The sequence below is a fragment of the Rhamphochromis longiceps genome, linkage group LG6 (assembly GCF_057381845.1).
Source record: "Rhamphochromis longiceps isolate RC_006_pf linkage group LG6, R_longiceps_female_GT1.1, whole genome shotgun sequence".
NCBI lineage: Eukaryota > Metazoa > Chordata > Actinopteri > Cichliformes > Cichlidae > Rhamphochromis > Rhamphochromis longiceps.
Window position 1 is genome coordinate 39,170,649 of NC_140562.1, and position 26,094 is coordinate 39,196,742.

Below are 26,094 nucleotides of genomic sequence, written 5' to 3' on the forward strand. Positions count from 1 at the left end.
GGGGGCGGTGTAGTGGTGGTTCAGGGATGGGTGGGGTTAGTTGAATTGACTAACATCATAAAGACATATTTAAGAGCCAGAAGTAGGTTGCTGTGCTGGGTGAACTATTGCTGTTTCTGAGACTCAGCCACAAGGTAAATAACTTGGAAATAAAAAAAACCCCAAAACAGACAGATTCAAAAAAGATATCACAAGATACCGATATAGCTTTGTTTTTGGGTTAAAAAAAATTATCCAGACCTTAATTAAAAAACTGAAAAATCTAACAAGGATTCAAAGGAAACACAATCGATACTGGACTGCGCTACAGAATCTGATATAAACAATCTTGCTCCTTAGCATGAAGTTGTCTTCTGTAGATGGGCCAGAGAGAGTGCTACATTAACCATAACCACCATTAACCATACTGAAGCTACAGAATTTTTCTGAGCTTTGTCAACAACCTCTGTTGGAGTGAACTACATTGTAAACTATATTCAGTTATTGTATCCATTAGTGAAAATTATGGATGCTATGTGCTGTTCAATAAGAGTTCAAATCCAGCCCCAGTTTCATAATGCCCCCCCCTTCCCGAAAACAATAACAGCAATAAATCTTCTTATGATTATTATTAATAGTGTACAAACATCTAGACATACACTAATCCCAGGAAAAGGGATCAATATTAAAGCATTCAGTGCAACTCACCACAAAGTATGGTACTTTATTACTTTGGAGATGAATTACTATTACAATATCTATAAAAGCCATGTGCAGTCAATAAGACATTGTAACATTGTCTATTCTGAGACAGGACTAAAAATAAATCAAAAACCAGAGGACAACTGTAATAAGAAAGACTCCAAGGTGTTAACTGTAAATCGATCTCTCAAGCATGTGAGGGAGTGCATAAAATATCAATCACAAAGTTTCTCTGCATCTGAACCGTTAAATTGAATATTGACTCAAATCCCTCATGTTGTAAATATCTCTCTCTGGGCCTTTATGTGCATTCCCCAACACTGAGCAGTTTAATATAAGCAATGAAGAAAATTAGGATGAAGAAAAATAAATAGGTGCAGAAACTACAAGAAGATGGCGGATATGCTTTGGTTTCACTCCACCACATTCTCCATTAGCTTTGAAGTTAAACTTCCATGTTCAGCAGAGACACTCTGATAAATGGTCTGTCTGGTGGCTCAGTCTGGGGCAGTCAGTCTCACGCTGTACCGTTTGACACTTGGCCTGTTTCTAAATCATCATAATATGACTGAAATGTTTCAGGATATTTATCATTTAGAGTGCAGGGATAACAGCAAAGTTAGTGAGTTGGTGAAAGATGGAAAGAAAGTCAGAAATGTTGTGGAAATGGGAATTAAATGAGTTTGCTTACCTTTGGAAGGGGCTCAAACAACAGTACAGACATCATGACAGCAGTCTGTGCTGTTGGAGCGATCCATGCTGTACATGGAGCGATCAATAAGTAGCATTAGTCTAAGACAACTGTGAAAATTACAAGCACAATTAACACTGGACATAATGAGACCACATATTAACTTGTCATTTGTGTCTAGTTTGTTTTACATTCATCACAGTGAGATATGGATGGATAACACTGGATAAAACCATTAATCACTCATTTCATGCTGCCTGGCCAATGGCTGTAGCTCAGAGTACAAGCAGAACTCAATCAGCATTCCTCCTTCACCGCTCAAACAACAAAGCTGAGGAGAGACTTTCCTCCCTAACCAGGTGAAACAGATCATTTACTTACTTCTTCCCATCTGCTCTTGTTGGTTGTCAGGTTAAGGTGATGTTCACCCACAGTGGGAAGCACGTCTTTCACCTGTCTTCGAATTTTGGATAAGACGGAAGACAACGTTTCACAATATTTCAAAATGTCACTTTCCCACTGGCCGAGAGAAGAAGTGTTCTGTGTGCAGGTGCCACCCCAACCTCTGGGAGCCTTCCAAACAGGATTTCAAAGGCAACGAAAGATCAGAGTGAGGAGAACACACTTCACACTGCCGTTTGTCTTCGACAGCAACAGGTAGCAACGTGGCGAGATTTAAAACATTGCCGTGTTTGACAGTGATGTGTGCTATGTCGAGCAGAACTGCAATGTATTTGACCAAACGTAAAAAGGTCAGAATCTTCCCATCTGTCACAGTCATGGTTTGAAAGTGACACATGAAGAGCAGATGGGATACATAAAACATGTAAAACTGTGTGGGTGATAGCTCCACATTTATGTTTTGACCAGAAGCAAAGCATTCATTTCTCAATTCATCCTGGTAGCACTGTTTCTCAAACATGCAGGTTGTGAGGTGCACTGCAAAGAATCAAACTACACGTACTGTTTGTGTATTTTCTAATTTGTTTCTTTTTTATCATTATTTTGTCAGAATGGGTTTCAGTTTTTATTGCTTTAAAATGTTTAGTTTTTGTCTTTGTATGGAGAACATAAGAATTAGGAAACGACATAGGTTTCCCAAATCAATATAAGTGATACAAAAAAAAGAGACCTTTTTGAAAGTAGTTGACTGACCGTCTTGTAAACATTCAAGGTCTTAATATACATGTTTTTTCAAAGCCTCATCAGGCAAGTTGTGATAACAGATTTTTACCAAATTAACACATACTTAAATTAAGGAAATTTCCTTAAAGGGGAAAAGGTAAAAACTAGAATAGAATAGAATAGAATAGCCTTTATTGTCATTGTACAGAGTACAACGAAATTGGAGTGCCACTCCCTTGGTGCAAGTTTCAATAATAAATATAAATGTAAAATATAAAAAGTACAAAAAAAACAATCGTAAGTACTCAAACAATAGTATGTACAATATATACAGGATAGCAGCATTAATATAATGACAGTATGAATAGCAGCATAATATAATGACAGTGACGGTATGGAATAGGTTCAGTTGTTTTTGTGCTTATTTACTATGGTGATAGCTCTGGGAAAGAAGCTATCCCTGAATCTGTTTGTCCTGGTTTTATGTGACCTGTACCGTCGGCCTGACGGTAATAGTTCAAACAGTTGGTTGCTGGGGTGAGAGTGGTCCTTGATGATATTGCCAGCTCTGCTGAGGTACCGAGAGTTTGCAGTGACCTCCAGGCTGGGCAGAGAGCAGCCAGTGATCTTCTGGGCTGTGTTGATGACCCTCTGCAGTACTTTCCTGTCTGCAGCTGAGCACCCTGCATACCATGTTGTTATGCCATACGTTAGGATGCTCTCTATGGTGGCTCTGTAAAATGTCACCAGCAGCCTCTCCTCCAGGTTGTTCCTCCTGAGCACTCTCAGAAAGTGGAGACGCTGCTGGGCCTTTTTAACCACCGCTGTAGTATTTGCAGTCCAGGAGAGGTCATCAGATATCTGCACGCCCAGAAACCTCATGGAGTTACCCCTCTCCACACAGCTCCCGTGAATGTAAAGTGGGGCCGGGTCTGCTCTGCCCTTCCTGAAGTCCAAGATAAGTTCTTTAGTTTTCGTGGTGTTCAGTTGGAGGTTGTTAACTGAACACCACTCAGTCAGTCTGTTGACCTCATCTCTGTAGTCCGACTCATCCCCCCTTGAGATGAGTCCAACCACTGTGGTGTCATCCGCGAACTTTATGATGGTGTTTGAGAGATGGGTAGGGGAGCAGTCGGATGTGTAGAGCGTAAACAGGAGGGGACTCAAAACACATCCTTGTGGAGACCCGGTGCTGAGTGTGATGGTGCTGGACCGGTGGGGGCCGAGTCTGACAGACTGTGGTCTATTTGTCAGGAAGTCCTTGATCCAGAGGCAGATGGGGGTGGAGAGTCCCAGGTGGAAAAAAGTAAAAACGAGCACCAAACTGGAGAGCTAAGAGCCGCTGCACCCGTGCGCGCCGCCATCTTGTTTACGTGTTTAGTAAATAACTAAATATTCTTGTCAAAATTTTACTTTAGTTAACTAAACTGTTTTTTTTTCTAATACCTAAAAATGAAAATGAGAGTTTCAGACCTTTCAGGTTTATTTACTTTTGAGACCTTCAGCGCTCAAAATGAAACTGATACATCGGCATTAATAACGCATTAGATCATGACCGAAGAAACATGCAAAATTGAATGTTACTTTATTACTTTGGAGATGAATTACTATTACAATATCTATAAAAGCCATGTGCAGTCAATAAGACATTGTAACATTGTCTATTCTGAGACAGGACTAAAAATAAATCAAAAACCAGAGGACAACTGTAATAAGAAAGACTCCAAGGTGTTAACTGTAAATCGATCTCTCAAGCATGTGAGGGAGTGCATAAAATATCAATCACAAAGTTTCTCTGCATCTGAACCGTTAAATTGAATACTGACTCAAATCCCTCATGTTGTAAATATCTCTCTCTGGGCCTTTATGTGCATTCCCCAACACTGAGCAGTTTAATATAAGCAATGAAGAAAATTAGGATGAAGAAAAATAAATAGGTGCAGAAACTACAAGAAGATGGCGGATATGCTTTGGTTTCACTCCACCACATTCTCCATTAGCTTTGAAGTTAAACTTCCATGTTCAGCAGAGACACTCTGATAAATGGTCTGTCTGGTGGCTCAGTCTGGGGCAGTCAGTCTCACGCTGTACCGTTTGACACTTGGCCTGTTTCTAAATCATCATAATATGACTGAAATGTTTCAGGATATTTATCATTTAGAGTGCAGGGATAACAGCAAAGTTAGTGAGTTGGTGAAAGATGGAAAGAAAGTCAGAAATGTTGTGGAAATGGGAATTAAATGAGTTTGCTTACCTTTGGAAGGGGCTCAAACAACAGTACAGACATCATGACAGCAGTCTGTGCTGTTGGAGCGATCCATGCTGTACATGGAGCGATCAATAAGTAGCATTAGTCTAAGACAACTGTGAAAATTACAAGCACAATTAACACTGGACATAATGAGACCACATATTAACTTGTCATTTGTGTCTAGTTTGTTTTACATTCATCACAGTGAGATATGGATGGATAACACTGGATAAAACTTAAAAAAATTAATTAGCCCTTATTCATTTTGACACATAAGTGGTACAGTAAAATTTTCTCTTACCAGTTGTCCTTAGAGTGAACACAGCTACGGCTAACCTGTGGAGGACTTGGAAACTCAATTTTTCATCAAGGTATGGAATAGCATGTGTTAGAAGTGTGAGCAAAGGCTCATGCGTGAGGTCAGGGTCAAATAGGTATAGCCATTGAAGGGTCGCAATCAAGGTAGTGATTTACTCTGACACACTGAGGCTCTACACAGACAAGAATTTCTCTAAGATTTATCTGTTTCATCCCTAGCACTATTCTTCTCAACGGATCCTCTTAGATTTTTTTTTCTGTCTCTGCATTCTGCTTTAAACTTTCACATATTTAATGCCTTCAGGTGATTTTCAATTCCAACCAAATCTTTTCTTTTCATTTTTTATCTTTTATCTCTTTTACTCCATGATCTAATTTTCATCCCGCTACATTAGCTGTCTCATGCTGAAGCCCTCCTCCAATAGAAACCCAAAATGTTTTACCTAAATGATATTAGGTGATATTCTTCCCTCATATAAACCACATTTGCGGACATGAAATACACCTCTTACCTACAGTTTTCTTTGCCAGACTTGTTTCCCATGCTCACAAATGCCTGGTTTTATCTATTTTGCATGTAGTCTCTGGGCTATTCAGCCAATTGTCACCCCAAATCCAGATTGTCTTTTGCTATAACCTGGCAAACCTTACTTGGCCCTGTAAAGAATGATCCCAAGACCAAATGTGAAATAATCAACTTTCCTGTTTATTTTATCTTTTTTGCCTAAAATAACAACAATGTATTTCAGATCTCTCACCTTTGAGGGCAACATGATTTATTCCTGAAGATCCCAATGAAGATGGTCTGGGGTCTAGAAAGGTGAGCCCTATTTGTCTCTCAACTATGTGAGGTAGAGGGTGGAAAGACATTTTTCCAGGATGACCAGTTACTGTTCATCTCAGACCCCAGATCCAAGTAGCCATGAGATCCCATTTCTTGACACTAAGCTTGTTGTAGAAATAAAAAAATAAACTGAGGTGCACACAACCGGTTTTTTGTTAGGAGTTTTATTTACCCTTGTAAAGGGGTCAAACAATAGTGCAGACAGCATGACAGTAGTCTGCATTTTTTTTTGTTTTTTTTTTTGACAAAGAGGGGTTATAAGCTTAGAATATATATAGAGATTAGTTATCTATCTGCCATTGTCACAGAATGCATTCAGAACATTGTGTGCAATAGATAACTCTTTCCTTCCTTTCATTCAGTAAAGTCAGCTTGACACAGAGAAGTAGCAGAGTCCTAATTTTTCCATTGTAGAAGCTACATTTACTAATTTCAGCAACTGCTGCAAAAAGTTCCAGAGACACACCAAAATAAAAATGCATTTCCTTAATGTTGCACATAGATGAAGAAACACGCACACATTGGTATGGTGCCACACTGAAATCATTACTGCCTTGTCTCACCACTGGAGCATGGGCGCCATGGATAATACAGCATGACACTGAATGCAAATCATTTTTTCATGCTGTAAAGGACAAAAGAATCATTTAAACTATTTTCTCTTGTGAATTAGGTTTTCATTAATAATGCAACACTTAGAAGTTTTGTTAAAATAAACACAGAGAGAGAAGTGAGAGGAAAACATGATCTGTCATAGGAAAGGCCAAGAAGTGACCAATAATACAAACAGGCACAAGTGGGACTGCACAATTTATCCCCCCAATAGTGCTATCACCCAATATTTGTATTCCTGATGTTTTTTGGTTGTTTTTTTTAATAAAAACGCATTCAACGATAGCTGCGCATTATGTTTATCTGGTTTCAGTGTTGTATCACTGTTGGGTCACTGGGTGAATGTACCGTATCATATCGCTGAATAGGACCACAAGGTTGTACCTCCTTCCTTTCTGTTCTCTTGAGCTAGAGTGAAAAGTATTCAGACTGTGAGAGACTATCATCATATATGACTAGCAAATGTGCACTGGAGACCCGGCATCATATGATCAGTGCAAAATACTGTTAAAAAATGCACCAGTCTAATTAAACCCAGTTTCATTATTGATGTATCACTTACATTTCTGCTGAAATACTAACAACTATTTTATTAATTCATGAGGATTTTTTTTTGGTTTCCCTGGTAAAATAATTTATAGAAAAAACATACAAACATAGCATTGTCATATGGTATGGGTTAATTTAAATAATTAATTTTTAATCTTAAAAAGTAGTATTGGCTCATCTCTTAATAATATTATAAGACTGTGAGCATAGAAGGTCCATCAACCTGCTGTTCAGAACAGCTAGTGAGAAAAAAAGGAAGCTTAAAAAGAGGTTGACCTTAAAAGTGTGAAGCTAGAATGTCTTTTTTTCAGAGAGCAGGTGAACTGAGGTGTCTATGAAAAGGCTCAGTATAAAATAAATATTTTATATCCTCTCATAGCACGATCTGCATGTAGATCTTTCTTCAGTATGTTTGTCATAAACCTTTTGAAGGAAATATCTCATCTGATAACAAAAAGTTGTGAAATTCAGTTAGAAGCAATAAAAATGAATATCACAGACTGTAACAGGAACTGCCTGGTGAAGAGAGTGGAAAGGTCAGCAGAAAAATTGGATTTTCTCTCCAAAAAGAGACCTCGGTCTCCTGTGGTCTCAACTTTATATCCTAAACCAGAGAAAATCCCAGAAAATGCTGACTTTTACTTTAAAGAGCCAAAGAAAGTAAAATCTGAGGAGCCGTGTACCAATCGAGCAGCACACCTCCTTTCTTTAAGATTGCCATGTATCCTGGACACACCTTCTGTATTGTGCTCCTCCACTTCCCTATATACCTGACTACTGTAGGAAGATCCTTGACCACCTTTATAAATGACAAATAAAGGGACCAGCATGGTTTTATTTACTTTCATGGTGTGTTTAGTTGTGTACTGTCACCTGGGAGAAGTGTCAGAAGCAATCATGTTTACTCTTACTCATGTTTGTGCTGTTGTTGGTCCTTTGGAATAGCGTTTCCTGCAGAGAGGGGAGAAGTCAACATCTTTGTAATAAATTGAAAGTGAGTGTTAAAAACAATGAAAGCTTTCCACTGATCTTTGAGTATTCTTTTCACTATTTTCTCTCTTCATAGTTCATAGTTGCTACCTTTCCTCTACACGACCATTATTCAACCAATTAGGATGAAGGATTTTGTAGCCTCAAAAGCAGAGATGATTATTAACTGAAGGTGTCAAACGAGCTTTGATTTGTGAACTGTGACACAGTCTTGATAGAGAATTGCTGACCCCTCAACAGCACCAGTCAACTAAACCTGTATTTACAAATGTTGGCCTTAAACTTGTTGGCACATGGACTATGTACTGCTAGAAAACAAGTAAACAGGGATTTTGTCTATGTCACTGTAAAAGTAATTCACACCAAGATAGCTGAATCACTCGACTTTAAGATTACATTTACCCTGTTGATAGGTTCACTGTTCTGATCAGTGAACACTGATTCGTTCTGGGACAAGACTGAAAAAGCGAGATCTTTTTCTTCTCATAAATACATGGCGACATTTCTTTATGTTTTGCTTCGAAGCAGCCAAACTTTTAAAACTTTAACGTTTTTAATGTGATCTTCAGGCTTTCTGCAGGCTTTTTCTGTGGTTGTTTTCTTACTCATTTTGAGTGCAGTCCTTGCCTCTGACCATTTTCAGAGTAACCTGTCTTTATTTCTTAAGGCACTTAACACTTACTTAATCAAACAGAAACATACTGGCCTTGAATCAAAATAAAATAACCTAACTGGATATCTGTTCTGTGAAAGAGCCATCTTCAATCAATGATCAAGGAATCAAGAATGAAAATGAATTATTATTGTTTTTATATACAGGTGGTTAAAATCTAACTAATCTAAAATGTCCTTGGGTCCCTAAAGGGTGAAGTTGAGACTGAAAAAGGTGTTTTTGTGCTGCTGGGCGCCTGATAGTATTCACAACCATTAACTAAAAATGCATTTTCTGGAGCAATCATGGAGGCATTGATGGCTGCTGGGAACCCAAAGCTGAGCTACTTTACTGAGGGGACGGCTGCAAGTTTATCTCTGTCACTTAAAAAGTTTGAACCTGGACGTTTTATTAGTGAAAGCTATTATTCAAGTCATTCAAGCTCTAATAATTGTAAACAATCAGCAAAACTGACTTTTTAAAAAAATTGTCAAGTGTCCACACAGATTGCATGTTTTAATTAGCTGTCAATATTGTGACTGTATATTTCACTGATAACCGTCAAAGCATAACTATGACACACTTTGGCTTGCATGGCTCAGTTAGCACAGTGAGCAACCAAAGAGTTTGTTGTTTGTTCTTCTGCTACACAAAGAAGACAAAGAAGATCATTTAAATTGATTATTTATTTTACTGCTTTCCCCCCCAGCAGAAATAATTCCTTGTGGCACTTTGACTCTCATAGTGGAGACTCAGTTGTGCTTTGAGGCAACTGTTGTGCGCTGCTGTGGTCCTATATAAATTTAACACAAGTGAAATTGGAGCAAGAAGAGTTTGTCCTATTGATGTATTAACACCTGTTAAGCAATAAAGTTCTATTTGAGAAAGATGTCTGCCACCAAGAGAAAAACAGCTGACTAGTCAGCCAATGTGTTTTGTTGAAATCATGTCTCACCACTCAGCAGTCTTAGAAATGCCTCTAGCAGTTATTTAGAAAGTTACATAGCAGTCCCTATTAAAAAGATGATGATGTCTATACCCACAAAAATGTTTAAAAAATATTTTTGCATATTAATTATTTTTCTGCTTGCAAATTGTTACATGACAAACTGATATCCATTTTCAGTTGAATGATGACTGAAAAGTAAACAATGGACAAGAGAAACACCCTTCAGCCATGTGATGAGTGCTGACATTGAGCAATTTGTCCACCAGAGGTCACTCTGCAACTTTCCTGCTAGCAACACTTTGGAAGCACAAACAACACTCAACTGATCTGAGCAGAATCTGGCAGAGTATAAACAAGTAAATAAATAGCTACACATAACAAATGTATGAGAAATATGATTATGTTTTGTGGATCAAAAAGTAAAAAAAAAATAGTGACTAATAGATTGTAATATAAGATTTTTAAATCACCAAATATCACTATCACTATTAGAAATCATATAGTGGTGAGGCACTAACATTAAGTGTTTAATTAATTAAACACTTAATCTAGACTTCCAACACAACATCTGTAGTTCATCTCACCTGAGCAGGTGACAAGTGTCATACAAATTTACATTTTCAATACAGTAAGCTAAGAACAATGATATGTTACCATCCTCTCTGCTAATGACTACATTATGCCTACCACCATGCAGTTGAAACTGCCATGTCACCATGTTTCTCCTAAATATTTCTATTAAGGATTCCTTGAGTGCCATTTCTTTGGGATGGTACGAAAAAAATCTGTTATGTTTGTTTTTGCACTTGCACAAGCTCAGCAAGATAACTTCAGAATGAAATGTGTAGGAGAACACGACAAAGATTTCTCACATGTCAACCATCCAGCCAATCACCTAAAAGATATATCATTAATCAGATCAGGTTTTAATCCAGTGTCATGGCTTCCAAAAAGCTGCACATACACAACAACCATAATCATACAGATGGCTGCCACCAAGAGAAATCTTTCCGGAACCATGTCTCATCACCCAGCAGTTGTCTTAGAAATGCCTCTGGCAGTTAGTTTGAAAGTCATGCAGTAGCCCTTGTGTAAATGGCAAGAGAGAGCTGTAATTTTTTTTTTTTTTTTCATTTTTCAAATCTATAAAATTGTTGAGGTGTAATCAATCTGGCATCAGATCAGCACAAAGCTGTACTCAATTCTTTTAGATAGTGAACCTTTCAGACTGGCAAAATATATCAGGTGATTCAGAGTAGTGACATTCTGCCCAACAATAAGAACTCGAATCAGTGCTTTCTGTCATTGACACATCAGCACCACCTCTCTCCTAACTATTTTCTGCCTCTCCCAGCCCATAGTATCACATGTGTGTGTCTGTGTTTTATAGCTAGTCATGTCTCTCCTGTCCACCAACACAATTACTTTGTCTCCTTGCTCTGCACACCCATTCTCAGTAACCTCCTCTGCTGAGAAGACCTTGCCCTTACAGCTGCCCTTCATTAGTGCGTCCATTTCACATTGTGTATATACTCAACATTATTTCTTTGTTACTGTTACTTTACAAATTCTGTAAGTTGTATTTGAATTCTAGATGTCCTTGTATACCTCATCTTTTCATCTGTCTGTATGACCAAACTGCTATTTTTCCCAATTTAAATGAGTTGAAATTATTCCTGGGTGTCAAATTTCCAACCTACTAACCAGATATTGCTGGCTTTCTAACCTAACCCACCACCACACTAATTGCTGGCTACTCCAGATTTTAAACTGCCCCCATTTAAATGCAGCTGTTCACTGGAAGGGGGAAAGAGTGACTTAAATCACACAAGTAATTACATGGCTAATGAGGCTGGGACCATTTGTAGTGGAATAATTTTAACCTCACACATTATTCATGCAGCGAAGAAGCTGGACAAGTGACAGGCATAAAAAAGATATGAGTGAAAAAGTCTATTACTCAATTTCTTATTAATTATTAAATATTTCATCGCAATCCTCAAAACTCTGTTATTTCAGAGTACTGAAGACAGTCATACAGGTTACTAAACGGGGGCAATCTGTTTTAGTAATTAAAGAATACGATTACATTTATTCCAATAAAGCAGTCCTGCATAAGTGAAATAAAACACAGCAAGTCATGATATGATAAAAAAGAAAAGAAAAAACACATGTTGCAATTGAATCTAATCTTCAATTCAATGGTCTATTGCACCTCTGCTCAATTTAAGAGAGAACAGTGAGTGATTTTCTCTGAGTGGTGCTCAAGCTATTAACATCCCCAAATAGGAATGAAGGTAGAGTGAAGGGCCTTGGAAAGTAAAACCCTTCAGGAGGCAAAGAAAAACACACCTGTTGCTATGACAACCACTGAAAAGAATTCAGGGGGGCAGCTGGCTGGCTTCAAAGCTGCATTACTTTGACTCGTGTGCCATCTTACGGTTATTATTCACATTAAACATAACTGATGTACAACAGTCCAAACTCAAAGACTGGCTTGCTCCCTTTTAAAAGGATTTTAAACAATTCAGCTTCTTTTACAAAATGTCAAAGTCTAATAATGGTTGACTTTGACATTTAATAAAACATTATATTATATTATTATATGAGGTTTAAGGTAAAGTCCTTACAGAACCAATGGTGCAAGAATACCCTAAGGGGAAGCCATCTACTGACAGTGGATAAAATGAAGGGGGCTAAACAAAGGCCCAAAATAAGTTAGACAAAGACTACTTTGAACCGTGACTCATGCAAAGCTACTCTGACAAGACTAAAATTATCGAGTTGGAAGTTATCGGTCAGCACGGTGGAGAGAAAGTTAGGACTGGCTGTAAGGTCAAGAATTCAACTCCACCATCTGGCCGGGGCCTTTCTGTGTTTGCATGTTCTCCCCAACTTCCTCCCACAGTCCATAGACATGCAATTCCTGGCATTAAGTTAATTGGTGACTCTAAATTGCCCATAGGTATGAATAAGAGGACGAAAGGCTGTCTGTCTCTATGTGAGAGCTCTGCGATAGACTGGCGACCGTCCAGGATGTACCCCGCCTCTCGCCATATGACAGCTGGTGATAGGCTCCTGCGACCCCGATGAAGGTAAGCAGAGAGAATGATTGGATGCATAGAAATTATCGAGTTGAAATTTGCATAGTAGGTCTCCTGTGAATGTCTGGACATTTTTGTTTTGCAACAGTTTTGCTTTCTGTTTGCTTTTATTAAGAACTATTGAATGAATAGATCACATAAAAAGAGTATGAGTGAGAGTCTGAGAACTGGGCTTGGCAGCTGCAGAAAGAGCCATTGGAAATAGTACTCTGGTGCCATCTAGTGAATTTTGTCTTAATGTGCATTCCTCAATTTCTGCATATTCTGTCAAGACAAAAAGGGGAAAAAAACAACAAATGCTAGAAAATATTTTGTTACTAGTATGGGCATTATTATATTTGTAACTTACCATTAAAGTGTGCTGGCCAGGTTTTAAGCGCAGCCAAAAACAAAGATTTGTGTGTGTGTGTGTGTGTGCGTGTGCGCAATCTTGACTAGGTACTGTCAAGGTAATGTTTTTTGACAGTATGGGTCTTGACAAAGGCCAGGAACCTGCGGTGAGAGAGGAAACTGTGTAGAGTCATCCAATCATCAGTCAGAATACTCATGGCAGAGCTCTGCAGGCCTCCATGTATCTAATCGTGTCTCTTACACACAAACACACATATACAGAAATGTAGAGTACACTCCTCAATACCCTGCAGAATAATCTTGTGGAAATGATGATGATGAAATGATGTTTTTTTTTTTTTATCGTGTACTTATCTAGCAAAACTCTGGCCCCGGGAATGTAGAGAGTTAAAACAACTCAAAGGCTGTTTTAAAGGTTTCTTTTAAAACAAAACATTTTTTTAGCGTTAAAAGCAGTTAGTAGTTAGTTATACTTTAATTCTCAAAATATGAAGAAGGACTAGTACGGAAGAGGATTACAGCCACTGGAAAAAGAAAAAAAGTGGGGACGTCTTTTATTTCAGAATTCTGAGAGAGAAAAAAATACATCCCCCCCCAGTAGCCCTTCTGTACTACAGACTTCTTCTGTAGTCTAGAGATACTGGACTTGATTTAGATTCTTGACATTTTACTACTTTGGCAATTCCAGTTTTTCATAGAATTTCATAAATCTCTATTTATCGATAAAAATTGATTTTTCAATCCCTAGCTGCTCGAGGCTGCATGTTCCACTCTGAGCATGATAGTAACCCCAAGCTGCTTTTTGATGCATCCATCATTGTAAATGTGTGTGAATGTCAGATAGAAAGCCCTTAAGCATAGAAAAAAGAAAAGCACTTGTATGGGTGTGAATGGTTGAATGAGGCATGTTGTGTACAGCGCTTTGAGTGCTCAGGTAGAGTAGAAAACTGCCATAACAACCTGTCTATTTACCATTTTTCCAATAAAACATTAGACATAAGAAAGATGTGTTCACTGCAAGCAGCCTAGCTTCTTGATTCTAGTGCCCTGTCAGTTAGTTTCTCCTTGATGATCCATACAGTAAATTCCCCATCAAGTAGTGAAGAAGGTTAGGGCCTGTGCATCAGGGTATTGCACGCCTGCATGATCATTTTACCCCAGGAGCGTCAGGGTCAGAATAAGGAGATTCCTGTACTCATTGTATTGCGCAGTAACAGCACAATTAAAGGGTCTAAAAATGGACCAATCTCTGCCAACAGCATATACTGACATCATATTGTAATCATTTTAGCCTGCGAGTCATTGAATATAGGCTATTCCTCAAATGTCTGCATGTCTTCCCCCCCACTCCTGCTCAACTACGTGTGTGTGTTGTGTGTTTTTGACGGTAGGTCAGGAGGACTCCACACCCACTCAGGAAGTGTAGTAGTGGAAGTAGGGCGGGGCTTTGAGGAGTGTTGCGTGACAAGACTGAAGAAAACAAGAGTGCAGCCTGGCATCAAACGAAGACACACACACACACACACACGCACTCCAATCCTTCATTCACTAACACACACGCAAATGAACTCACACATGCACACAAGCAGGCTCTTTACGATTTTATGTCGCTTCAGGTTAGTTTAGCTCTGCCTTTTCTACACATTTAACTGAACTGAATGCAACCCCGGCCCAGTTTCATCTACTCTATTTCACAAGGCCTCTTCTTTTTCTTTAATTTTCTATGCATGTCAAGTTCTATTTAACTACATTATTTGGTCACACAAAAAACAACTACCAATGAATTATGCTTTTGTTACAAATTTCAAAGAAATAAAAGAAAAAATCTCTATAGGATATACGTAATAAATTGTTTAAATCAATGATAAAATTGCACTACATATTTAATGAAGATTGATTTTTAGAGTTTTTATCAAAGAAAAATATCAACAGAAAACTAGAAAACATAAAAAACTTTATTTTCAAGGTGTTAAAAATTTATGTAAATTAGACTCTTAAGTAATACTGTAACAGATCAGTCACAGTATTACATTAAATGTTTTCACATGTATGAACTGTTATATGATTTATTAACAAGCTGCTGTCTTATCATTGAGCATAACATTTTGAAAGTCAGAAATCCTTTTGGATTCTAACTTGATGAAAAAAAAAGATGATTATAGGAATATTTTTTTAAAAAAAAGACTTTTTCCTTGTTCACACTGTTCTTCGAGAACATTAGGTGGGGTACATGAAAACATGCATCATAAATCCCAAAATGCTCTGAACACTTAGTTTGGTGAGTTCTCTTAAAGATTTATTTTACTTTGCTTGCAAGTGAGAGTGTTTGGGTCAAAGGAGGGATAGGAGCTACTACTGGTGATAACTCCAATAAACTGAAAGACATTTATCTGAACAAGGCTGTACTACAATATTTTATTGTCTATTGTAACATATATTTTGTATTAATATAGTAATTTTGTGATTTAAATTGACATACGTCTTGTTTTATTTATTTATTTAGCCAAATCGGCACTGTTATTGCATTGTGAACAGAGTGTAAACCTGCCTGTATAACATGTGTTGGTTTAGGTTTTGAGTGGACGTCATCAAATCTGGAACAAAACGGAAAAGACGCGCCACCAAAAAGCCAAAATCATCATCATCATCAACTTTTATTCGCCACATGCAGTAAACTGCTATCAGTATACGAGAGAAGGCATTTTAATATCCGACACGTCATAATAATCACGTTATTTAAGCATGGAGAGAATCTGGTAGATTCCGTGATGACCAGACAGGATGCCATAAAAACTTGTGCGTTTGTAGTAAACTGGTAGTAAACTGGTCATGGATTGAGTGCCTTTGCGTTTGGTCTAAATTCTTTGTGAATGTGGAAGGATCTGGATTTACACTGGACTCTTTGATAAATACACTGCGCTATTTTGGCGAGACAGTCCGAACCACCATCTCGATTTACTCAGCTCCAGCTAATTGACGACAGGAGAATGGAGAAGGCCTATACATATCGCCTATCGCTGCGTTTATTCTCACTCCTCTTATTCTTTCTCATCCAATCGTTTAAGATAAAAGGTCTGATGCTGGGTGATGAGAGAGAGATACCGATTCTAAAAGAGATATTTTTGTTATTTATAGATAATAACTCATAAGCTGAAACGTTGCACGCATTTTGCGGGGGCCAACCTGAATGACTTGAAAACAAACTGAGGGGGAAACTCACATGACTTGCTTTGATGGATTTTGATTTATTATTATGGCGCAAATGTAATGAGATTTGTAACTGGCCATTCTAAAGTACTGCTAATCTCATTTGTAAGAGTAGCTATTTGTTAACACAAGGTTATTGTTAATTTTTCGGCGAGGGCAAATATACAACGTGAGAACCTGAAAAATAAACCCGTTCAAACGCAGTGAAAGACCAAACAACTGACCCCGATTAACACCACATGAAAATGAGTCCAACTTTCAAAAACCGAAGCATTTATATAAATCGCAGATTTTCCAAGCATTTAAAAACGAGTGCGGAAACTCTAATCAGGGTTCACATTATCAAAATCCCTATTCACTGTATGAATTTCTTAATTTGTCTACCCAGGCTAAAGTCTGGTGCCACTGATATATTATTTTTACTCGATATTTCACAAAATCTTGTGATTGAACACTTACAGACTTCTTCAACAAGAGGTCTTCTTTTATTTTACCATATGACCAACTTCATTATTTCAAAGTCTGACTCTGTTTCTGTATTGAGCGTTGGGCATGGCTTGGCTTCTTACGCACACGGATATTTTTTTCCATAAGCTTATTACAGGAGGTCAACAAGTCCCCGAGCCACGTGTTTTAAACTATTATAAGAAATTATTGAGAAATATTAGACCCCGCATAGCGGGCATTAGTGGGTTTAACTAGAAAGCCAAAGGACACGAGAGAGTACTTCACAGCTTAGAGAAATGCACGTATTATCCGGACTTCATGTTGCCTGACGAATAATATCAAGAAAAATGTGGGACACTAGAAAGTAAACTTACTTTGACCCTTTCAATTTTTACACATCTGCGGTTGTGGCTTTTAACTATGAGATATTTTTAACCCACCTGACTCAATTCACCATAATTTTGTCTCAATTATTATTTTTTTGTAGCTTTTCCAGGAAGTCGAGACTTCCAGGCACTTTCAAAAAAAAAAAAAAAAAAAAAAAAAAAAAAAAAAATATATATATATATATATATATATATATATATATATATATATATATGTGTGTGTGTGTGTGTGTGTGTGTGTGTGTGTGTGTGTGCATAAGTAAATATCTGACTTATTTTTGAGCACATCGATCGACCGACGGAAAAAGGTCCCAGCTTTTCAGCCCCTTTGTACTCCGCTGATGAGTACGTCCTGACAGGGGTTAACGTACCGTGAAGAGGTTAAACAAACGGACATTCCCGTTAGAAATCCTCCAGACACATAAGGCCTTATAAGTGGATAAATTGGCAGTGGTGGTCTCGGGATTTAGCTGAGGATAGAAACTAAACTTGCCTGATTGACTTTTATGATTGGACAATTTTTTTTCTTGGTCTTCTTCCAGAAGTATAGCTATAGTACAGCTGTATATATATATGTATATATACAGCTATACTTCTATTATGTGATTTAGAATAGAAGAGGGTATATTATTTTGTTTTTATTTTTAGAATTGTGTCAAAATGTAATGTGATGTTAATATGTTTTAGATTATTATTAACTGAGACAATATTCATGCATACAACCATGGCTTTCAAAAATGTGTCTAAACAACTTTTTTATCTGCCATAAAATGTTCATAGCAGGAAATATCTGCAAATTTAATGATATATATATATATATATATATATTTTTTTTTTTTTTCACACATTTACCATTATTGTGATCTTTGTCAAGTGCAGAGGAGTAAACATATAAATAAATTAAAAGGCCATCCAAAAAATCTTGCAAGATTTATTTTGGTTAGAGGTTTTTGTCAGTGACCACTTATTTTTAATGTTTAGCCTTAATTTCTTATTGTTTGATTGTTTGTAGCAGAAATTCCACATGTTTAGTCAGCTTAGTCAAAAGAAAACATCAGTTAAGGTATAAAACACTGTCTTCTACACTGAATCTACAACATGCAGGTTTAGTAGTCCAGCTTAGTTTTCATTATTTTCCTCTGCCCATAAAAACTGCTTGGATATAATTTGATGTTATTTGCCTTTGCCACAGCATATCAGTGAAAGAACATCATTGTGAAATAAAGGGGCCTGAACTTGAATGTTAACAAAGGCCTGAACCCTGCACTAAAAAAATTAAAAAATGAGCCTGTATCTAGGCTGATAATGATTGGATTTTTAGTCTTCTGCATATAAAACGATCTGTATTGTTAAATTGAATGGCATCTGACACAAATGCACTAAATCAAGAAACTGTGTTCCAACCCATTTTGGTTTGGGGTATAATTATGAATGTGCCCTCTTGAAATGAGAGGGTATTAAACTCCCCAAATAATTTCAAGTCCTTTGAGTATGAAGTTGAAAATCTTTTACGAGGCCCACGCTGATTCGGAGCTAAAAATGCCTTGCTAAGGTCTGGCAGTCAGGATATATGCTGTTGACTTCCACAGAGAGGAAAGAGAACAACAGAGATTATGGGCAATTAAAGCCCACTTAATGCTGGTCTGCTGGCGTCACACAGTCTGGCCAAGAATGCTCACCTCGGCTAATATCAATGAGAACAAACTCTGCAGCATCAACTTATTATGTACAGTGAATTATTAATGCCAGAGCTAGCACGGTGAGGCTTAGTCGGCGCGCCTGTTAAGGAAAGTAGGTATGCAATGAGATTTGATTAGAATGATAAAGAGTGTAATGCTCCGAGGAGAGGTGAGATCATAATGGGAAAAGATGAAAGACTTCACTCTCATATTAGACAGGATAAAACATTAAATATTCTGAAAGCAGACGAATCACAGTACCGTGGCTTTACAACGAGACAGAGAGTCAATTTTGCTTTTATAACACTTTTGAATTTGTGACATGATCTGTTTGACACCTCGCTTATTAAATCCAGCATGTAAAGCTTGGGGGAGAACGTTAAGTGATCAGCATAATGAATCTATTTTAACAGATTATAAAATTACTGCTAGAAAGCACTTTCACCCTTTCATGGTGCTCTGGTGATGTATAACTTGTGTAAGTGAAATGACACTAAGGTGCAATTCTCTCTGTTGACCATTGGAGGGCCCCCCCACAAACTGAAGTCAAGTGTCTGGTGACTGTAGGTCTGTGTGAATAAAGGCTTGGTGGTTCAGTTTAATAAACTTTATTACTATTTTGTTATCTGTTATTTCTTTGTGCACAAATATCTTTAGATTGAAAATGCAAAATATATGTAGGTGTCTCTGTGTGTACTGTATGCTGATATTGATGCAAGCGCATGTTTGTGCATGCTTGCACCACCTCATATAAAAGTCAGCTGAGGTCAGTATACTTCACTGGGTCACTATGACGACATCATAATGTAAACAGCTATGAAAATGCCCCAAAGCAGATATATCCTGTCTCTGCCTGGCTGTCTCACTGCCTTCAGTATAAATGAACTAGGTCAAACTATCTCCTTCTTCATTGACTGCTAACTGTTACTGAGGGCAGTAGGCTCCATAGCCTTTAAAATCACACTACAGGGAATAATAAAAAGATGGTTAGATGAAGGCAGTTGTTAATTAAAAACAGAAGGCTGTTGAGGAAATAGAACTGGTTAATATGTGTCAGATGTTTGTGTGATGTGAAGCAAGCATGACTTTTATAGAAAATGCAAAAGAAAACATGCAAATCTTTAATAAATATATTATATTTCCCTTTTTAATGTCTCTTCATTCCATCCATGGATGGAAAAGAAATCTGAGCAGATGTTAAAATAAAAATCATCTTATTGCTTAATAGAAGAATTATGTCAATAATAACACCAGCCAATAAATCTACTGGAGAAGGCTTTTACTGGTCTGGACAAAAATTTAAACACCATTTAATGTATGTTATGCACAGTCAATTTGCTTTTCGTAAACCATTTAATTTAGCCTCAGAGCCATCACACAGAGGTCCTCTGTTTTGGATAATAATAACACAAACTGTAACTCTAGTTCACTGCTTACTGGCCTGGCAGCACTGAGGGCTGGAAAACACTCACCACCGCCAAATGTAGACACATGCTCAATTTAATGCAGCTGTCTCTTGAAGCACATGCTGATGATATGATTTTGTGTGGTGAAACTGTGTTTCAGAGCTGGAGTGGTAGGGCTGCAGAGCAGGCCAGCAGGCCTTATAAAGCAAAGGGCACGCCAAGCCGGATAAGGATCAGAGGAGGATGAGAGAAAAGAGAGAGGAGAGAAAGTAAAGTGAGAGAGGGGCCTCGAGGTCTGGGCTGTCGGCCCCCAGAGCAGGGGTGCTGGCTGGGGTGCCACATCATTCAGACGGTGTGGTGTACACAGAGAAACGTGATCTGATGTGGGGTTTTGACAAACTCAAATACATCATTTTTATAGCAACACAGTTAAAGAAACATATGAAATACTTACTAGAATGTGGGATTATAGTTGTAGACGGAGGTAAAAACATGAAACTATACAAACACAATGACGGCTTTAATAAGAAGTGTAGGGGAAGCCTGTGTGTGCGTTTGACGAAGCTGAGATTATTAACATTCACGGTCATTAGATAAGCTGAGAAATGAAGACGTTAACATGCATTTGAGGAATTTGTTTAACGTGATCACTTACAAGTATAAACATCTTCATACGTCTACTACCTAAGAAACAAGCAAAAACAATGTAACAATAAACTGGTTTCTACATAAACTAGTCCAACTTTCTACTTAAATGACTGCACAATTACATCATCTTTAAAAAAATGTAAGATTTTTTTTAGCTTTCTCTCTTCACTGTAATAAAATACTATTATTAATTTCTTTTGCTAATATTTTTGAAATTTATTTTACTAAATCTCATAGAATTTACACGCCTGAGGCTAATTTAAAATTTCAAGTTGTGACTATGAAATGAAGTGTGCTTTGTGACCTCATGAGAAAGACAGTGAAACACAAATCAAATCAGCCACGTATGAAGTGCTTGTAGCCCACTCTATGTTATAAGACAGGTGCAAGAATCAGCTCTTGGACACACAGTTCACGTTACTGTTGTCTACTCTTAGTGTTAGGTTGAGGAGCAGCAGTTCCACCGATCCTCTGTCAAAGGGCAAGTCTTGCCCTAAGGGGGGCAAAGAAAGAGAGAGAGAGAGAGGGTGAGAGAGACTTAGAGACAGAGAGAGAGTGAGGTCTGGAGTTAAAGGTCAACACCGCTGACTCCACTGAGGGAAATAAAAGCTCAAATGTCTTGCCATTTTAACGAAAAGGGTAAAAACGCCCGTCAGCACTCGTTTATATGTTTCAGATGATCCAATACTGATGAGCCTTTCTTAATCTGCAGGATGAAGTCCAATCCTTGAAAGCACTGAACTTTGTTTTGTAAATGGCAAATTCAAACTAATCCACTTCTATTACACCAGCCCATTATTTACCTTTATTCATTTAAATTTATATATCTACAACTCAGATACCCAATGCTGAAACAGCTTTATTTAGATACGTCCTGAATCTTTGCAGATCAACTCCAAAACATGTAAGGAAAATCATGTGTAGTAGGGCTTAATAAAGCTATGAAATTCAAATTCAAATTCAAATTTTATTTGTCACGTACACAGTCATACACAGTACGATATGAAGTGCACAGCTTCAGATAAACATGCTTATTATCAGGAATATCTGAGCCATTGCGGAAAGTTTGGATAACCTTTGACAGCATTTATTTTCAAGGTGCAGCGTCTCGTGCCGTTTAGCACGGTTCAGTGCACTCATGTGTCGAAACATTAGGTAAAAAAAAAATCTACCATTCGGAGCACTAAATCATTTTATTTGGGATAAATGGGATAACTGAAACATTAGAATCTACAAGCTGCTGTAAAATACTTTCCAGATATTATAATAGGCCTATAAAATAATTAAACGATATGCATATAATATCTGTTTGTACAGTTATTGGATAAAGGGGGAATCTATTTGAATTTGACAAGTTAAATTCTATCCTTCTCTGTACTAAGTGGAGGGAGGTCAAGGCTCTAGGATGATTGCTTCCCTGCCGGATCTTTATTTTGATTTGAACCCTAATTGAGCCCAAAAAGAGAGTGCTGTTTCAAGAACAGAGGTCTTCTCTTGTCTGGATGACCTCGAGGGGACGGCCCTTACCGTGAACCCACACACACGCGCGCACGGAGTAGCAGCAGAGGCTTACGCACAAGACCGTAATTCTCTTTTTCTTGGTAACCCCCATTTGCTATTGTGCTCGTCCAATCGCTGGATGCCCTCGACTCATTAATCGTTTGACTTGACGTTTCACTATACTGCTACTTCCTTCTATCCATTTCGCTCTCCTCCTGTGGGCACCGAGGGATCGCAGTCTCGGCCATGACTACACGTCCCAACACAGCGCAAAGGCAGCATCGCTGGAAATGACTGCTTGGACTTTAGATTGCGTTGAGGCACGATCAAAAGAGAATCCATCGGCTTCTTGTGTAAAAGCATCGCGACATCGATAGATCATGCAGGAAAAACTGACGGTCACTCAGGCTCCCACTTCATCGAGGGCGTCGTCGTTTTTTATCGAGAATCTGCTGAGCAAGAGGCAGGATGTAGAGGAGTCGATGACCGATAGAAGTCGAGGGGACATCTCCACCGAAAGACAACTAAACGCATATCACACCGACACAAGCGGCTCAGTGCCCGACGTCAACTCATTAGCTCGGTCTCTATACCGAGACTCGCTGTTGCAGTGGTACCGCGAAGGGACTGCGTTCAACTTTAGAGCTTTGGAAACACCACACAGTAAGTATAGAACAGCTTCACGAGCCACGAGAACATGTTAAATATTGGTTAGAAAACAGTTCGTGCCTAAAATAAGTTAAAGGTCTTTTCACTTGCCCGTGTGCAGTGCAACAAGACATTTTTTAACTATTGATCTTACAATAATATATATATTAAATGTATTGGTGTAAGTTTTCCATATAGTTCTTTTAAAAAATATAGTTTCGCTTGATAAACATACAGAAAGTGTTCCGGAATGCGCCTAATGAGTCTTGTGGATCCGTACTTTGGTGTCAGGATTTCAGTCACATAGATTGACTCATAGAAAATACAAGCAAGTCACGAGTCACTTCTCTGCTCTTTAAATATAACCTAGATAAAATCAGCAAACTTGAAGCGAGTGAGGTGTGACACCCACACTTGTAACTATGGTTCTCCATTTACTCATCCTTAGTTGACCGAGCTCTCCTATCTATAGACCACAGTAGGAGTATTAAAAGTCATCTTTTTTTAATGGTGAAAAAAGCTGGGGCATTTTTGAGCTGCAAAACACATGCAAGTCTTAACGTTTTCGTGTCTGAAATTCGTTCTCTATTGACGGCATGGCTGCTTGTCATGAGATCCATGGTACGGCTTGAAGATTACGCACACGGATTACGCACAAAAACCCAGAATACAAAGCAAAACAAAAACGAAGTACGGAACGTCGACATGACGCTTTTACGCACATTCGGTGGATTTGTGACACTCATATGCAACCTCAGAACAAAGTGCCCCACCCTTTGGTGTTCACAGCCAAATACGCTTATTTTAAAACTCCAATATCACCATACTGTGTTTACATGTAATGAAAGTCCCATATCAATACCAACAGCCAAACATTAAATTAGTATTTACTAGCATATTTGGGAAGATGTTGTTGGACTCTTATTTATATTTATAATAATAAGTATCATAATCGGGCCTGAAACCGCTTAGTGGAATGTATTATGTGTTATGCAATCCAGTCAAAACGCCTAAGCTTTGCCCATGCTTGTCCAAACTTTTGACAAGGGGTATACTACGACACACAATAAACACGATTTTTAAACAGGTGAAAATTTCACTTTTATTTTTGTTTTCTGGTGCAACAATAAGTGTGTCGACAGTTTGACTCTTCGAAGATTATCCTATGAACCAGTTACTATAAGAAACAGTTTGAAGGACGGTGTAGCCAGTTAAAAAATCTGACTGAAGATAACGGAGTATTTGGAGAATGTGTATCTTAATGTCTGATTGTCTTTTTTAAGCAAGTTCTTCTGTTGCATTGTCTCCCTTTAGGTCCAAAAGACAGTACAGGTTCACTAGATCCATGCTGCTCATTATCAACCAGCGACAGGGCTTCACCGGCTGTGTCTGAGCCGATAACTGAGGACAGCGACGAACCTGACAGGAAAACGGGCGACAGCAACCTCACGGAAGACGTGGAGGACGCGCAAAACGTTTCTGACTCACGTACAGAACAAGACGCTTCATCTGACGCAACTTTCGCCAGGAAAAAGAAAACCCGAACCGTGTTCAGTCGCAGTCAGGTATTTCAACTGGAGTCCACTTTCGATGTGAAGCGCTACCTGAGCAGCTCAGAGAGGGCCGGTTTGGCAGCATCTCTTCACCTGACAGAGACTCAGGTCAAAATCTGGTTTCAAAACCGGAGGAATAAATGGAAGAGGCAGCTGGCGGCTGATCTAGAGGCTGCACAAATCCCAAACTCTACCCAGCGGATTGTCAGGGTCCCAATTCTGTATCATGAAGGACCCACACCAGCACTGGGTTTCAGCTTAAACGGACATCCCGTTTCTCAAACCGTGGGAAGCTTCTCCAGCCCCATCAACTACCCTCTATCGACGTTTGCTCACTCAATGAGCATGCTAAGATCGCAGATGACAGGACTGGTGTAAAGACTGACTTATCAAACTGTATGCTAATAACACAAAACCACCTCGTTTTTATTAATTGTGCAATAACCTCCAACACCGCCGAAAAGGTTGTCTGCACTCAAAGACAGTCCGCAGAGTCCATATGACACAAAGTAGCGAACCATCTTTATATGTCGGTGCATAAACTCCGACAAGAGTGCTGCTCTTGCATAGCATAACCCCTAATACAGTCAAGCATGGCAAGGCCTCCAGGGCAGCGGAGGCCGAAGATGAATACTGTATGTTTAAATACACACTTATTTTTGCAAACTTTTGTATTTAAAGTCACACATTTTTCCATCTTTGTCACTTTTCACTTAATAAATAAATAAAAAAAAAAAAACAAGCACAAACTATCAGCATTTGTGTTGTTTGTAAACATATATGTGACAGAAACACTGCATTTTTCTTTTACTTCTGCCAGTCTAACAATCATCATGAAGGATTGCACACCTATGTATATAGGGAATGAAGTGGATCAGTGTGTTTGGAACAAAGCTTAAAGTGTTCCGGAAACAAAGTTAAGTTTAATGCAGTTTTTGAACTTTTGTAGCATTCGGCTAAACCTTAGCATGATCGCCTATACAATATACTATAAACCCTTGTGTGCCTTTATTAAAGTGAACTAACTAACATGTATATAATTACAATATATAATAATAACAATGCACAAAGGAGGCAGTGAGAGTATACAAAAGAGCACTACAGCCAAGCGAAACATTTGACTGAAACGCTGTCTGAAGACTTTGCTGTTCATTTGGGAGAAAGTAAGGTAATCAATATGGAAGAAAAAAAATCACGTCTAAAAACGTGTTTTCACAACTTGAGATACGTTTCTGAAGGTGAAATAGGTCCATTTAAAAGGGTGCAAATGAAAAAGTATATATGAAATATGCAAAAGTAATAAAATTACAGAAAGCGTAATTAATACAAAGTGAACTCTAACGGGAAGCTTTATTATTAGCTACATCTGGAGCGTTTTAATGACAAAAATGTAGCCATCAGCAATAAAATAGGCGTTAATTACAAAATACAGAGGCACACTGAAAACAGTCACGATTTTGTGAATGTGGCGTGATTTAAATCAAAGTATGTTTTTGGTTTCTA

The 26,094-nt window shown here is 38.2% G+C and overlaps 1 protein-coding gene across 1 annotated transcript; it reads left to right on the plus strand.

Annotated features, from left to right (window-relative positions):
- The first annotated feature begins 22,431 nt into the window (after nt 1-22,431).
- hmx1 (H6 family homeobox 1) lies at nt 22,432-25,360 on the plus strand. Its single transcript, XM_085408725.1, has 2 exons — nt 22,432-23,053; nt 24,353-25,360. The coding sequence occupies exons 1-2, from the start codon at nt 22,771-22,773 to the stop codon at nt 24,967-24,969; spliced, it is 900 nt and encodes a 299-aa protein (XP_085264851.1). The 5' UTR covers nt 22,432-22,770; the 3' UTR covers nt 24,970-25,360.
- The last annotated feature ends 734 nt before the right edge of the window (nt 25,361-26,094 follow it).